At 42.4% G+C, this 13,270-nt stretch overlaps 1 protein-coding gene across 7 annotated transcripts in view; it reads left to right on the top strand.

Moving 5' to 3' along the window:
* Positions 1 to 13,270, top strand: part of LOC143318042 (myosin IXB) — a 56,540-nt gene that overhangs the window by 24,686 nt on the left and 18,584 nt on the right. For all 7 annotated transcript variants that reach the window (XM_076725943.1, XM_076725941.1, XM_076725940.1 and 4 more), the window contains exons 5-11: positions 6,432 to 6,526; positions 9,427 to 9,489; positions 11,589 to 11,688; positions 12,028 to 12,128; positions 12,357 to 12,486; positions 12,576 to 12,665; positions 13,014 to 13,130. In XM_076725943.1, coding sequence (XP_076582058.1) covers positions 6,432 to 6,526; positions 9,427 to 9,489; positions 11,589 to 11,688; positions 12,028 to 12,128; positions 12,357 to 12,486; positions 12,576 to 12,665; positions 13,014 to 13,130 — 696 coding nt within the window. The remainder of the gene's footprint in view (positions 1 to 6,431; positions 6,527 to 9,426; positions 9,490 to 11,588; positions 11,689 to 12,027; positions 12,129 to 12,356; positions 12,487 to 12,575; positions 12,666 to 13,013; positions 13,131 to 13,270) is intronic.

Below are 13,270 nucleotides of genomic sequence, written 5' to 3'. Positions count from 1 at the left end.
TAGGGAAGCACCAATTAAATTCTTCTTGTCGCGATGTATTTATCATAAGACTGTTAAACTAATGTTTCCTTAAAACAGGTTTGAAATAGACTGGATTTAATAATCCACACGGAGCTTCATTCATGTTCTAACTAATAAAGTATGGCAAGTTGACAACTCTGTAATTGCTAAGGTTGAGAAAATCTTAGGGCCTAATGAAGGGGTTAAAAGTCTGAATAGGTTGAGCAATGCCACTCTAGTCTTTGCTGCATTCTGAATAGTATTCATTTCATCATCACATAGCAGTGTGTTATCAGTCAGATTGTTTGGGATAAATGCTTGATGCAAACTTTGAGTGTCCTCAAAGATATAAATGGATAGTCTTCTGATGACACCAGGGCTTCTTGATTGTGTAAATACAAAAAAACTTCTGGTACAAAGTTTGATGTAAGTCATGACTTACTTTACTCTCCCATCCAGTCAGTTATGTTACTGATTTAGTTACTGAGGAGAAGATTATCTCCAGACAAGTCATTTAGATAATATATAGCCTTTTAACTAAATCTTAACCACCTAGTCTTTGAATCAAAGTCCCTCCATGTCCCCAGCCTCCTCCATGCCACTCTGCTCACCACTTCAGACAGGAAGTTCCTATCATCCGGAACCCTTTTTAACAGGAAGTAGCTACGACACAGGAAGCAACGGCAGTAGTTCTCTCTGCCGTTAGCTCAGGGCCTTGAGGGGTGGGGATACACCAAAGTATTGTATTGTTATTCAGGAAGTGCAGAGGAGTAGCTGGCCATTCTGCTTGCTGAGCCATTGTTTATCTCTTAGTTATGGGTTGCACCTCTTTATTCCTCAGCTATATTTGGTCAAGCTGGGTGGCATTGTGCATGAGTCTGGGAAAAGCTGGCATTACTGAGTTTAAGTCACTGCGTCATGCACACGTGTCATTCATCACACACACACACACACACACACACACACACACACACTCATATACAGTACACAAAGGTCTTACTGTAATCATACCATTCAGAATCATATTGAAGACTGGAATATGCTGTTCCTCACAGGCCAAATACATCTTACATGTAGCAGCATGCTGCAGGCCACTTTAGGGTCTATTCATGGCACTCTGACCACACCACAAACTAGGTTTGATGTGGTACCCATCTAGACATGGGTGGAGCTGCTTGAAATGCCTCCAATCTGGTAAAACACCAGACCACAAGAGGAGCAAAGCTGGTGCTTGAAAACTTTATTCTAACTATTCCAACTTTGTGCCTCTTACATCTTCATTACTTGACCCTGTGTTATGTACGCATGCAGGCGGTAGACCAGATAATTAACTTTAAGATTTCTTGAAAACACTGAAATGTCTAAATCAGTTTTACCAACTCTGCCCTGTCACAGGGGGCAGCTAAACTAGGCTGTAAATGGTGAGAGGTAGCATTTTGAATTTTAAATGTGTGTTTTGAGGGCTTCGTTTTTTCTTTTTTCTTTTTTTTACACTTTGTCTGGCAAAGGTTTGCAACTTCAAAGGTATTTTTGAGAATCTGGAACAAAACTAACGTTAAATCCAGGCTTGAAGTGTGTTTGTGACATACAGTGAAGACAATAACAGCGGGTGAAGCTGCTGAAAAGCTGTGCACTGTCTGTATATATGCTGCATTTAAATGTTTTTCCCTTGAACGATGATGTTCTCATCCCACACAGACAGCAAACACCTGTAAGATCAGGAAAATACTTTTGAGGATGCAAACTGCTACTGGACAACAGGCAAAAAATGTATGTTTTTATTTCCGTCCCCAAGGTTTGCACTGAGAGGCCTTTGTGACAGAGTTACAGATTAACATACGGAGTGCCAAGGTCGCAAATGGGGCTAATTATACTGTGAATTTGGAAATGTAATGACAAACAGTATGTCAAATACAGACCAACTTGTTCCTTCAGCGATAACCATCAAAATCCATATACACTGTACAAATAGCTATAATTTTACAAGAAAGACAATTGGATAAATAGTATGTGATACAGGAAATGACAGGTTTAGTTTCTCAATTAGTCCAAACTGCTGAACAGATTTTAGGGTATGGGGACTCCCTGTAAGAGTTTGTTAGCAGCTCCACCTTTTCCAGGGAAAGATGAACCTTGTCAGTTGCCCAAAATTTTAACGCTGCAGAAAAGTTATAATTTTAATAATTTTATATTGGTGCACAGTTTATGTTGCCATTGGGAACTACAGCCTTATGTGCAGCAGTTGAGTCAGTTATCAGTTGTGACACTATGTTTACTCTGGATGTTAAATTGCCTGTGTCACATATTCAGACCATACACACCTTAAAGATGAGCATTACTGCAGTTCTTACACTACAGTAATGAGTAATAAAGAAAAAGCTGTGTGTTCCATTTTCCTTATGGGCTCAACACGGATTGTGATGTGTTTTCCACGAGGCCTTTACATTATTCTGTTGATCCCCTGTACAGTTGGGCAAAGCGTAGCATTTCCCTTAAATTTGGCTCATAGAAGTGTCTGATCTGCTTCCCAGCCTTTGCTAATAATAACGATCATCCATCACAATCAACCATTGCATACTGAAGGCAAGCTATTTCTTTTTCTCCCAACCAGCACCAATATTATCTAATATTTGGCATTTTTGACTCATATATTACTTAAGTAATCAATTATCATTTGATTTTCCATCAGTGGACTAATTGTTTAATCTCTTAATCCTTTAAGCACTAAATTCCCTGTATGTAAATCATCTGCAATGTGAAAGTGTCATCTAGCACATCTGAGTTATGTTAGTGAACTGCAAATAATTTGCCCTATAACAAAGAGTACTGCCATGTTATTCTGTTCAAGAGAAGACATGTTTAGAAATATTATTTGTTTGTGACCTTCATGCAGTAAATTCATGAAGTGGTTCAGTATAACCGCATTCATTGCAACGTTCCCTGTTATTGAATCGAAGCAGCAGCCCCTCTGGGTGCTATTGACGCCATTATTGTACCTCAAAGAATCAATTCTTTGTTAACAATTCAGTTGAGTTAAGCTCAAGGGGTTTAAGTGTAGTTGGTGGGATAGAGTGGCGGCTTGAAGCAAGGCCAAGCATAGAGGAGGAACTGTGTAGAGATGTGGTTGCATTCAGTCACTGCCAACATCATGCGATCTCACCAAAGCATTTTTTGCATTCATACACAACAAACAGTGATTATTTTCTCACTAAGTAACAGTTGATGTTTTGCCGTAACACTGCACGTACCAGTGATTATATAGTTCATTACCTCGCTGCCTGGGTCTCCAGTTCAACCTGTAATTGAGGAGTATAAACTTGATTTGGGCTGAAAGGACTTGACTGATGTAGTTGTGGGTGTCGCTGAATGAGTGAGCACGTCCATCTAGAGGTCTGATGAATTTTTGCATCAACGCCTGCCGTTGCGCTCGGAGAATGTGGCAACTGTCTTTGTGGCGGTTGGACTATTTAGAGTCCTTTTGTGAGTGTATCCATGCTGTAGTGAGGTGTCAGTGTCAGGGCCTTGGCAGCGCCTGTGGAAACGTTTAACTGAAGCTCTTTTGAGCAGTTAGACTTTGAAGCATGCAGCATGCCTCAGTGTCATAGCAATCAGGCCTAGAACCCAAGCACCAGCTCTAAGTTTTTAGTGATTACAAAGGAGTTTGTCTCCTCTCTTTCAGTTTTGGTCTCAGCTGGCATGTCGCTAAAAATACTAGAAACTGTAATGCTCTCAGCTCGTCACAGAGGTGAGCTACTACACAAAGCTTGGCGGAAGTATGATGACTCTCAGAGTACAGATAGTGAGTCAACAGCAAAGTTAAATAGGTTGTTTCAGTGAACGTCTAATCTTGTACACGACATCAGACTATGTCCTTATACAGATTGCACTCGTTTGTGCAAGTTTATACTAGTCCTAACATTTAATGCCTTTTTAAAGTATATAATTTATACTTTCTCATCTCTGCCCCACTTGTTGAGACAAACAACTCATAAACTGCACCATTTTACAGACACTCCCCTCATTTGGTTTGTAAGGAAAGGTGTGTGTGTGTGTGTGTGTGTGTGTGTGTGTGTGTGTGTGTGTGTGTGTGTGTGTGTGTGTGTGTGCGTGTGTGAGAGGGGCTAAATGGGGATGTGAGACTTCAGTCATGTAGGTATGGCCATGCTGAAGTGGAAATGTACAGAGGAGCAAGCTTCCAGAGAAGTCTGCTCACCACAGAGAGGAATCAGTTAAGACAGTGCTATACATCATGAAACGATCACTGGATATGCATACCCACAGCTTACAGACATACACACTGCAGGTGGTCCTGCTTTCTGTGTGTGTCTCTCTCTTTCTGTCTTTATTTCTCACTCTCCTTTTCTTGTTTTCTTTTTATAAACTCCTTGAGAGCAACCCGTTTCGTAAGAGTGCAGATACGACCACATCTTTGCATGTACACACTTTGACAAGCTGTCGATCCACTTCCCCATACCGGCTGAGCCTTCCAGCCAATCAGATGGTCTGCTCATGGGCAAGGTTGAATACGAAAGATGCTGTGACATGTTTAGCATTCCCTCCATGGTGCAGCGGCCTGGGCTTTGCGGAGAATTCCCAGGGTTTTGTACTCTTGGCTGCAGGGTTTGTAGAGTGGGGGTGATCAGAACAGTCCTAGGCACAGTGGGCAGCATTGAGCATTGAGACAGTTCGGAGTTTCATTCCAAAATACACTCACTGACCCTCAAACCTGGAACAGCAAAGATGGCATTGTACACAGGCAACACCTGAATAAATACATTTTTGCACATTATATTTGGGCATACTTAACATACGCAGAATAATATTAAAATTAAAATTAAATTCTGAAAATATTGCAAGTGTGTGGTACACACATGTACAAGCAGAGCGAGAGAGAGAGAGAGAAGGCCCAGTGAGTGAGTGGGTAGGAGCCTTGTCTGAGCAAGTCCAAGTTAGATGGAAGATAATTCTGGTCATGGATAAGAGACAACTGACAACTGCATCTCTTTCATCATCCATCAACAAGCAACAGCTCTTGCCTCATACTTCCCTCGGGTCTCAAAAAATGCTTCAGAATCACATTTTGGTTTGATGGTTTCAGTGCACTGAAAAACTGAAAGTTGGTGCAAAAATTATATTGTTGCAAAAGAAGAAAAGCCTTAAATAGACAAATGAAGAGCCAATGCAAGACTGGCAGGTCAGCGTGAGCGTCAGAAATGAAAATAGGTCAACGGATCCTCCTAAGGAATCTCTCCCCCTAAGTCTGATCAGCCCCAAGACCACTGTATCAAATTCACCCTGCAACTGCTTTGAAAGATACAATGTGGCTCCTATTTAGCTTGCACTGAATCAACTTCCCCTGCGGTGGCCTTTTGTTGAGTGATCTGTAACCATGTGAGCATGTGCATCAGGAAGAAAAAAAGAGTGCTATTCTGTTACCGTATCAATGCAATAAACAGGGCCCCTTAGCGAGCCGTGGCGGCTGCGCTCAGTGTGCCCTTGCCTGCTTTAGCATCAGCCAGAGGCCTGGAGAGAGGAGAGAAACCCTCCCTGGTCCTCTCTGTCTCTGTTTCTGGTTTGAGGCTGGTATACAGACTGGCTGTCCCAACCTCATTTATCATCACTGACCTCTCTCTCTCTTTCTCTCTCTCTCTCTCTCTCTCTCTCTCTCTCTCTCTCTGTGTCTCTCTCTCTTGCGCTCTTGCTTGCTCTCGCTCGCTCGCTCTCTCTCTCACAAGTAAATGAGGGAAAGACTCTTAATGGGAGGAAAGAAAGGAAAGAGAAGAAAGAGATGGATGGGGAGAGAGTGAGAGGAGGGCAAGAGAGGACAATGAGCTGCAGATGCTCGCCCACTCTTAAGACCTCCAACATATACAAACACACAAGCGCACACACACCGACAGTCCCACCCCCTTCTGCGGTCTCAGCTGCTGTTTAAAAACCAGATTTAACCCCTTGACTCTCTAGTTTCTTTGTTCTCCTGGTGATTTGTTGTTGCTGTTGACTTCAGTGAGGGTGCCGATAGATGAGCTGGCTTGAAGGTGCACTCCCAGATTGTGTTGCACCCGATAGCACCTCCATATAAGGGTTGAAACACTGCTGAGTTTCAAAACATCAACAATGAGCAGGAAGAGGTTTTAAAATTTTGTGGGTACTAGTGAGTGCTACAACAAAATCTTAAAATCAGGCCTGGTCTCTCCCAGATGTGAGCTTCTGATCCTAAATTCCAAACAGTCAAACTTTCATTCCCTCCATTCATGCTCTCAGTGTTTGAAATGTTGTTGTCATTCATTTATTTGAAGAAAAGATTAATGAACATGGATATGCATTAATCTTGAGAAGCTGTTAGTTGATTTGGTAATGCACTGTATGCTTTTGACTCTATACCCTTGAACTTACCCTGTGTTTCTGTCCTCTCCTGTTGTCTTTGTCAGGCCTTTGGGAATGCCAAGACAGCCCACAACAACAACTCCAGCCGCTTCGGTAAATTCATCCAGGTTAATTACCTAGAGAGCGGAGTGGTCAGAGGGTGAGTAATTAACAGCAGTGTGTGTGTGTGTGTGTGTGTGTGTGTGTGTGTGTGTGTGTGTGTGTGTGTGTGTGTGTGCGCGCGCGCGCGCGCGCACGTGTATGTGTGCTTTAGCCCAGTCTAGAGCTGTGGTTGCAGGGGCAGATAGGAAGTCTGATCGCACTGATATACGCTGATAAAAGTAGCAAAGTAGCAATTTCACAAAGTGAAAATATTAGGCCTAAATGAATTCATGGTTTTATTTTTTGATCTGAATGTCCAACTCCCATAGTGTCAGCTTAGAGAAATTCTGGCCCTGGAACAAATGTTGTGGACCCCTGCTGTGGCCTGATATCTTCCTCTTTGTTCTTTTTATGACTGGTCATGTGGATCCTCTTCTGTTCATTGAGTGTATAGACTGAAACTTTCAACCACCAGCATGTCCTTCCTTTTTCTCAGTAGTCAGACTCCAGTTAGAGCTGCATCAAATTCTTTTCAGTCGTGTCACTTCTTCATTTCCTCATCAGGAGAGGAGAACAGCTGCTCAGTACAGTGTCTAAAAAAAACCCCAAACATGTTATGTTATAATTGTGGAGGAGTCAAAACCTGAATGGCTGCAGAGGATATTCGGTACAATGTTCAGACTGAAGGCTAACACGATGAGATTTCTAACACCGGTGCATATGCAAAGGTTTTGGAGTAGAAATAAAATTTGATTTGAAACATGTAAATGCCTGTGGCGACAGCTGCTCAGCTCCACAGTAAATGGGCTTCCCCAACCTGATTATCTCCTAATGGTATCAGGTCTCATCGTGCTCTGTTGAATTGTTTACCCTGAGAAGAGTCTCTAATCCAATCAGGACAGTTGATTTTAACTGGCTGGCGCTTTGTGCCACATAGTGAACCCACTTAGACAAAGAAATTCCCAAAACTAAAACTGTAGTCAAATTAAAACATGTTTATGTGCTAGTGTAGCCTTATGCCTCACATCAGAAAAGTGTTGCACTCAGAGAACCACCACAGCTCTGCTCTGTAAACCTAACAAAGGCTGCCTGTCTATCTCTCCATCTCCAGTGGCAGCCATTCAGACAGTCAATAGACGAGATTAACAAAGGGAAGGCTGCTGTTCCACTCTGCTCTGCTTTCTGAGCAGACTGACTAACTGACAGACGGGTTATTTTTACGCTCTCTTTCTCCTGGTATGGGTCTCTGTCTGGCTAATATCCATCACTTGACTCTGACAAAGACGGTGTAGAACGATGAAAAGGAACACATACTTTAGAGGAGGTGTAAAAAGGACGTGGGTTATGAGCGAAAATTTGAATGAGCATGAACATGTTCTGGATGTATGTCTCTGTATGTATGTGTTATAAGACTCTTATCCCTCTGGCATGTGCTGACAGATATACTGTATACAGTTAGTTGGCTCCTCTGTGCTTTTCTTGAAAGAGGCTCCTGTCAACATTCCTGCAGATGTGTGCGGATCTCCATTAGATCAGCTTATATTGACAGACAGGAATGCATTCTAATTTTTAGGGAGCTGTCACATACACATATTGTCTCCTGTGGTGGCCCTTTGGATTCATTCCACATCTGGTGTTAATGCTCAGAATATACGGAAATACATTTACAAACACAACATGTGTAATCATGAAGTAAATATGAGAGCCAGTGTACAACTGCACCATTTCCTGGAACTGATCCTTGAATGCGTTCAGGTATGAAACAGGTTCATTTGCCTCCACTTGTGGAAAAAAAAAAAAAAAAAAAAAAACTTTTGAGATACTGGACACTTTCACAAGGAGTTCAGATGACTATTTTGGAGGACTTCTGCTTTTCAAGTTTTCAAGAAGCAGGATTAAGCAGTAAAAGCAGACACGGCCTCTGTATTTCTGTGTGTGTGTGTATATATATATATATATATATATATTTATTCACAGATGCTTCAAAAGTAAGTGGTACCTGGTGGGAACTTGTTCAAAGGACTTTTCCTTTTTCTGAATTTCTGTCAGTTACCACGGCACATCACAAGGCCCGTCCTGTGAAGAATATCTCATACATCTTATTGCATGTATATCATAAACTTCTTAAAAATGAACCTTTGCCCCTTGTAAATTAAGATTAAATACGAAGTGTGGGTGTATCTGTGGCCATGACACCTTTTACAATGCTAATAAAAGTGAATTTTGAAGTAGAAGTTGCGGTGCAGAGTATTCTGAGAAAAAGAGAAAGGGAAAAGGGAACTCTGACCAGCGGATCTTTACAGTAGATGTATGAACTTCATCTCAGTTAATCTGTATATAGTTGTGGCTGCAATTTCAGCAGATTGACACAGCTATGTTTCTCACAGCGTAGCTCTATTTTTAGTGTGCCATGAGGACTGGCGTCAGTGTTGTTTTTGCCTGGCTATAGAAAAAACAACTCTGACTTATAAAATCTGATTTAGACAACTTTATGGCCTTGGCCTGGTGTAGTGCGTAAATAGCACTGCTTTTACAATTGCATATCTCATGACTGCAGTGGTCTGAAAAGCATACCTCTACCCCTGCAGTAGTCTTCCAGTCTTCCTCTGTTCGGCTATACTATACAATACAATAAAATAAATCAGTGCCAAATTTCCCTGGTTATTGTCTTGTGCGTGTTGCTATGTGGTGTTTGTGATGTGCTACAATCCATCCGACCATTTCTGAAAGTTTTGTTCACTGATTGTTCTGACCATCTGCCCTCACTTCCCCTCCTGCTCCTCCCCTCATTTTTTATTAGCAGCCCACTTTCACATTTGACCTGAAAACACACACACACACTCACACATAGACAGAGCTGAGTGACCTTCAGTTTAATGACTCATCCTCATTGTCTTTCTACTTCCCATTTTTTCTTGTCCCTTTCCACCCCTCTGACTCTGTCTCTCTGTCTTCTAGAGCTGTGGTGGAGAAGTATCTCCTGGAGAAGTCTCGTCTGGTCTCCAGAGAGAAGAACGAGAGGTGAGGAGGGACAGGAGGAGTCTTGACCCGTCACCTCCACTGACCTTCATGGGGCCCTCTGTACAAACATGGGGAGCCTCTGATGTTTAGATATGAAGTTCAGCTGAAGGCTTCAGTCTCTAGTTTTTGCCTTTGCATCTGCCTAAGCAGTTACACACCCACATACATGTACTATAAATTCACATATCTGCCACCCAAATTCTTCATTTTGTACATGTTATTACTAGCATTAGCTTAATGTCCACAGTGAACTGAATGATGCTACTCACTGACATCAAAGTGGCCTATACTGTACAGTGTGGACACATGGTATGACTTACACTTTGAATGTAGAAGCTCATTTCAATGTAGTTTGGTTTTGCCAAATTTCCATGTGACCGCCAGTGACTCCTGTTTGTGTGAGCTAAGAATTAACTGCTGCTATGCCAACACATGCGAAAGAAACTTTCCGGAGAGAGACATCGTCACTTACCATGCCGTCGCTCGCCCTTCATTCACATTATGCAAGCGCGTGTTACTCACTGTGACATTCACTGCAGACTAGACTGCTGGTCTGTTGCTGCTTGTGTGACTAATATGCCAACAAATATTTGGCAATTGAAAAACCCAGTCAGAGTGAGGAGTGAGCAAATCCTCCACTGATATTTGATTTGCAGTGATATACACTATGTTACTGATGAATGAGCCAAAAGAAGAGACAAACACATTTCGGTTGCCCCCAGTTTAAAATGTTACATCAGTGAGCAAATGAAAAAAAAAAAAAACTTTAATGTGAATAGTTTCCCTGTGGATTGTATAAAAGCTTTAGCCATCAAGTTGTCTGACTCACCGGATGTGGGCTGTGGGTGTATGACTTCCACTTGACCATTTATGAAGGCGGCCAATGGCAGGCACTTCCACTACCTGCGTGTGACTGTTTTCAAAATCCCTGTCATTACAGGAAACCACAACAACCTCTGAGCTAGCAACCTATACAATGATCATGCTGAAAATGTCAAGTTACTCAAATTAGGTCGCTAACAGTATTAGCATAAACAAACTAGCACCTGTTAACTTCTCTTTTGCTGGGATTTACCCAGTGTAATAACAGGACTCACCTCCCCACGCGCATGTGTTCTACTGAAACATGTTCCCCCAACACTATTTTGCAAAGGCACTTTCTCTTCATGCTGGGCTTTGCACGGCCCAAGACGATTGTGATTGGTTTGAAGAAATACAAACAAGCCAGAGCCGTTTGTCCCCCTACACCAGAATGATAGTGGGTGCAGCCGGACCTTTATCCAATGCTGCCATAGCACTGTGGAGATAGGTCTGCTTATGTTAGACTAGCCATGACATGGTAATGATTTAACTGATGTTTTCTACCTACACAAGTCATGTTTTATGCTTTCCATTTTTAGATATGTGCAGATAAAGATGCACATCAATACTCATGGGGATTTGTCTGTAAAACCACAGTCTGCCGCTGAGCAGCTCAACTGAGACACTTGATGCTTTGTCTATAAACATACTTTGGCTATTCTGAGTGGGAAGAGCATTACTCTTACACATTTCCGTTTCAGATTTTCCCAGCTAGTTTCTGAAAATGTAGACACCTTCAGTTGTAAAGCCCGCCTCTGTAACCCTCAAGTGGTTAGCGGCCTGTGCAGTATCCTGTTAATCACCCAGCCTACAGTTGCTGTTGACAGTGTATCTTGCCTGTCTAATCAGAGAGTGACTACTGTATGATGTCATTGTTTGTGATTTGTGTGGAAACTCATGACTCCCATGAGCTTTTACAACAAAGCTCTGCTGCCTGTCTACCTACCTGCCCACTGATAGCACGAGTGGAAAACTGATATCAACATCACTGAGCTCCAGATGTTGTCTTCTTTCTATTAGCTTTTTACAATGTGTTGACTCTTTGTCACCAAAAATCTAATTTGTTACCATAAGCATGAAGGAGATGTCCACTGATAACTGTTCACCAGGTGATGAAACAAACAAATCATGGATGTGTGATTCATTGTTTTTGGAGAGCAGTTTAAAGAAAGTGTTGCTGCAATATTAAGTTGGTGTGTAGTACAGTCTTGAAGAGCAATGTGTGTTGTTTTTTACAGGAACTACCACGTGTTTTACTACCTGCTGTTGGGAGCTTCAGAGGAGGAGAGGAAGGAGTTCAAGTTGCTGCCACCTGAAGAATACTTCTACCTCAAGCAGGTATGGTACTGCACATCCGGCAGTTTACAGCCTATCCATTTGATATAAACAGCCCATTGTGTGTGATTTGACCTTTAAGGTAGCTCTGTAACTCACTGTGAGTGGACCCTGCATTCATGAAGACTGTCCAGCTTCTGAATAAGCTGCTGTATACACTCCCAGCTTACTGCGCACATGTGTCCTGCATATTAATGGAGCAGCCTTTGTTCTCTCCCTCACTTTCTTTTCTCACCCTCCTTTTCATTCACTGCCGTTCATCACCTGTTTGTGTGTCCATTTTGTGCTTTCGCTGTCTTTTTCTCATTTTCATACATCCCTACTGTCTGTCTTTCCTTCTAGCAAAACTTTAAGGTAGAAGATGAGGAAGACCTGCGTCATGACTTTGAAAGGCTGCAGCAGGCAATGGAGATGGTTGGCTTCCTTCCTGCTACCAAGAAACAGTAAGTGAATTAGTGTTCGGTGTAGTGAGTGTAATGTAATTTGATAATGTTCTTCCAGACATGTTAAAGGGACTGTGTTGAAAATCAGATCCAGAAGCATTTTTCCACTCAGTCGTGGAAATGGATGTTATTTTGGTCTGAGCACTGAGTCATATTGCCAAAAAAATGAATTACAACAAAGAGCTGCTGTTGTTTTCAGTTTACACGTTTTCTGTGACTGTGCTGCAGGATCTTTTCTGTGCTTTCCGCCATCTTGTATCTGGGCAACGTGACCTACAGGAGAAAGTCGACAGGCCGAGATGAGGGCTTGGATGTGGGACCACCAGAGGTCCTGGCTACGCTCTCTGACCTGCTAAAGGTAGTGTGTCTTTACGTCTGTGTGGCTCCATACCTCACTGTGTCTGTGACTGTTGTGACTGGCATTGACGTGTGTGGGTTCCCTCTCAGGTCAAAGAGGAGCTGCTGGTTGAGGCGCTGACGAAGAGGAAAACCGTGACAGTCAACGACAAGCTGATCCTCCCCTACAGCCACTCTGAGGTACGCACCCGCGATGAAGACATCTCTGCAACCTGTCATTACTGTAATAGTGTCCAGCTGCACACTAATTGGTGGCTTTGTGTGTCTGCTTCTTCTTTGTGCCTTTCTGCTCCTTTATTGATACCACACCTACAGTAGATCTCTTCTTCCTGTCAGTCCCCCTGTTAAATGCTCCACACCCTTCTGTCTTTTTACCTGTTAAACCCTCATTTACTTTTCCTTCCGTCAGACTTTTGTTGTATTATATTCTGGTTCCAAAACACACAATGAAATGGCATTTTTTTTTCTTCTGTTACATTTCATGAAGTTGTCCTCACAATATGCATCACCCCGTCTTTCTCCCACCAGGCTATCACAGCCAGAGACTCCATGGCCAAATCTCTGTACAGCGCCTTGTTTGACTGGATTGTCCTACGCATCAATCACGCACTGCTTAACAAGAAAGATATGGAGGAATCTATCCCAGTGAGAAACAAACACACACGCAACTCTCCACATCATTAAATGCTATCGGCTTAGTTTTATTTTTTAGGATGCTGATTGTTTTACATTCCCCTTCCTGTTCCTCATTGGTGTGCACTTGGTGTTCATGCTCTTATTTTTCC

Source organism: Chaetodon auriga, chromosome 3 (genome assembly GCF_051107435.1).
Source record: "Chaetodon auriga isolate fChaAug3 chromosome 3, fChaAug3.hap1, whole genome shotgun sequence".
Lineage (NCBI taxonomy): Eukaryota > Metazoa > Chordata > Actinopteri > Chaetodontiformes > Chaetodontidae > Chaetodon > Chaetodon auriga.
The sequence above is the reverse complement of the archived record's forward strand: the minus strand, read 5'-3'. Positions and strand labels throughout refer to the sequence as shown.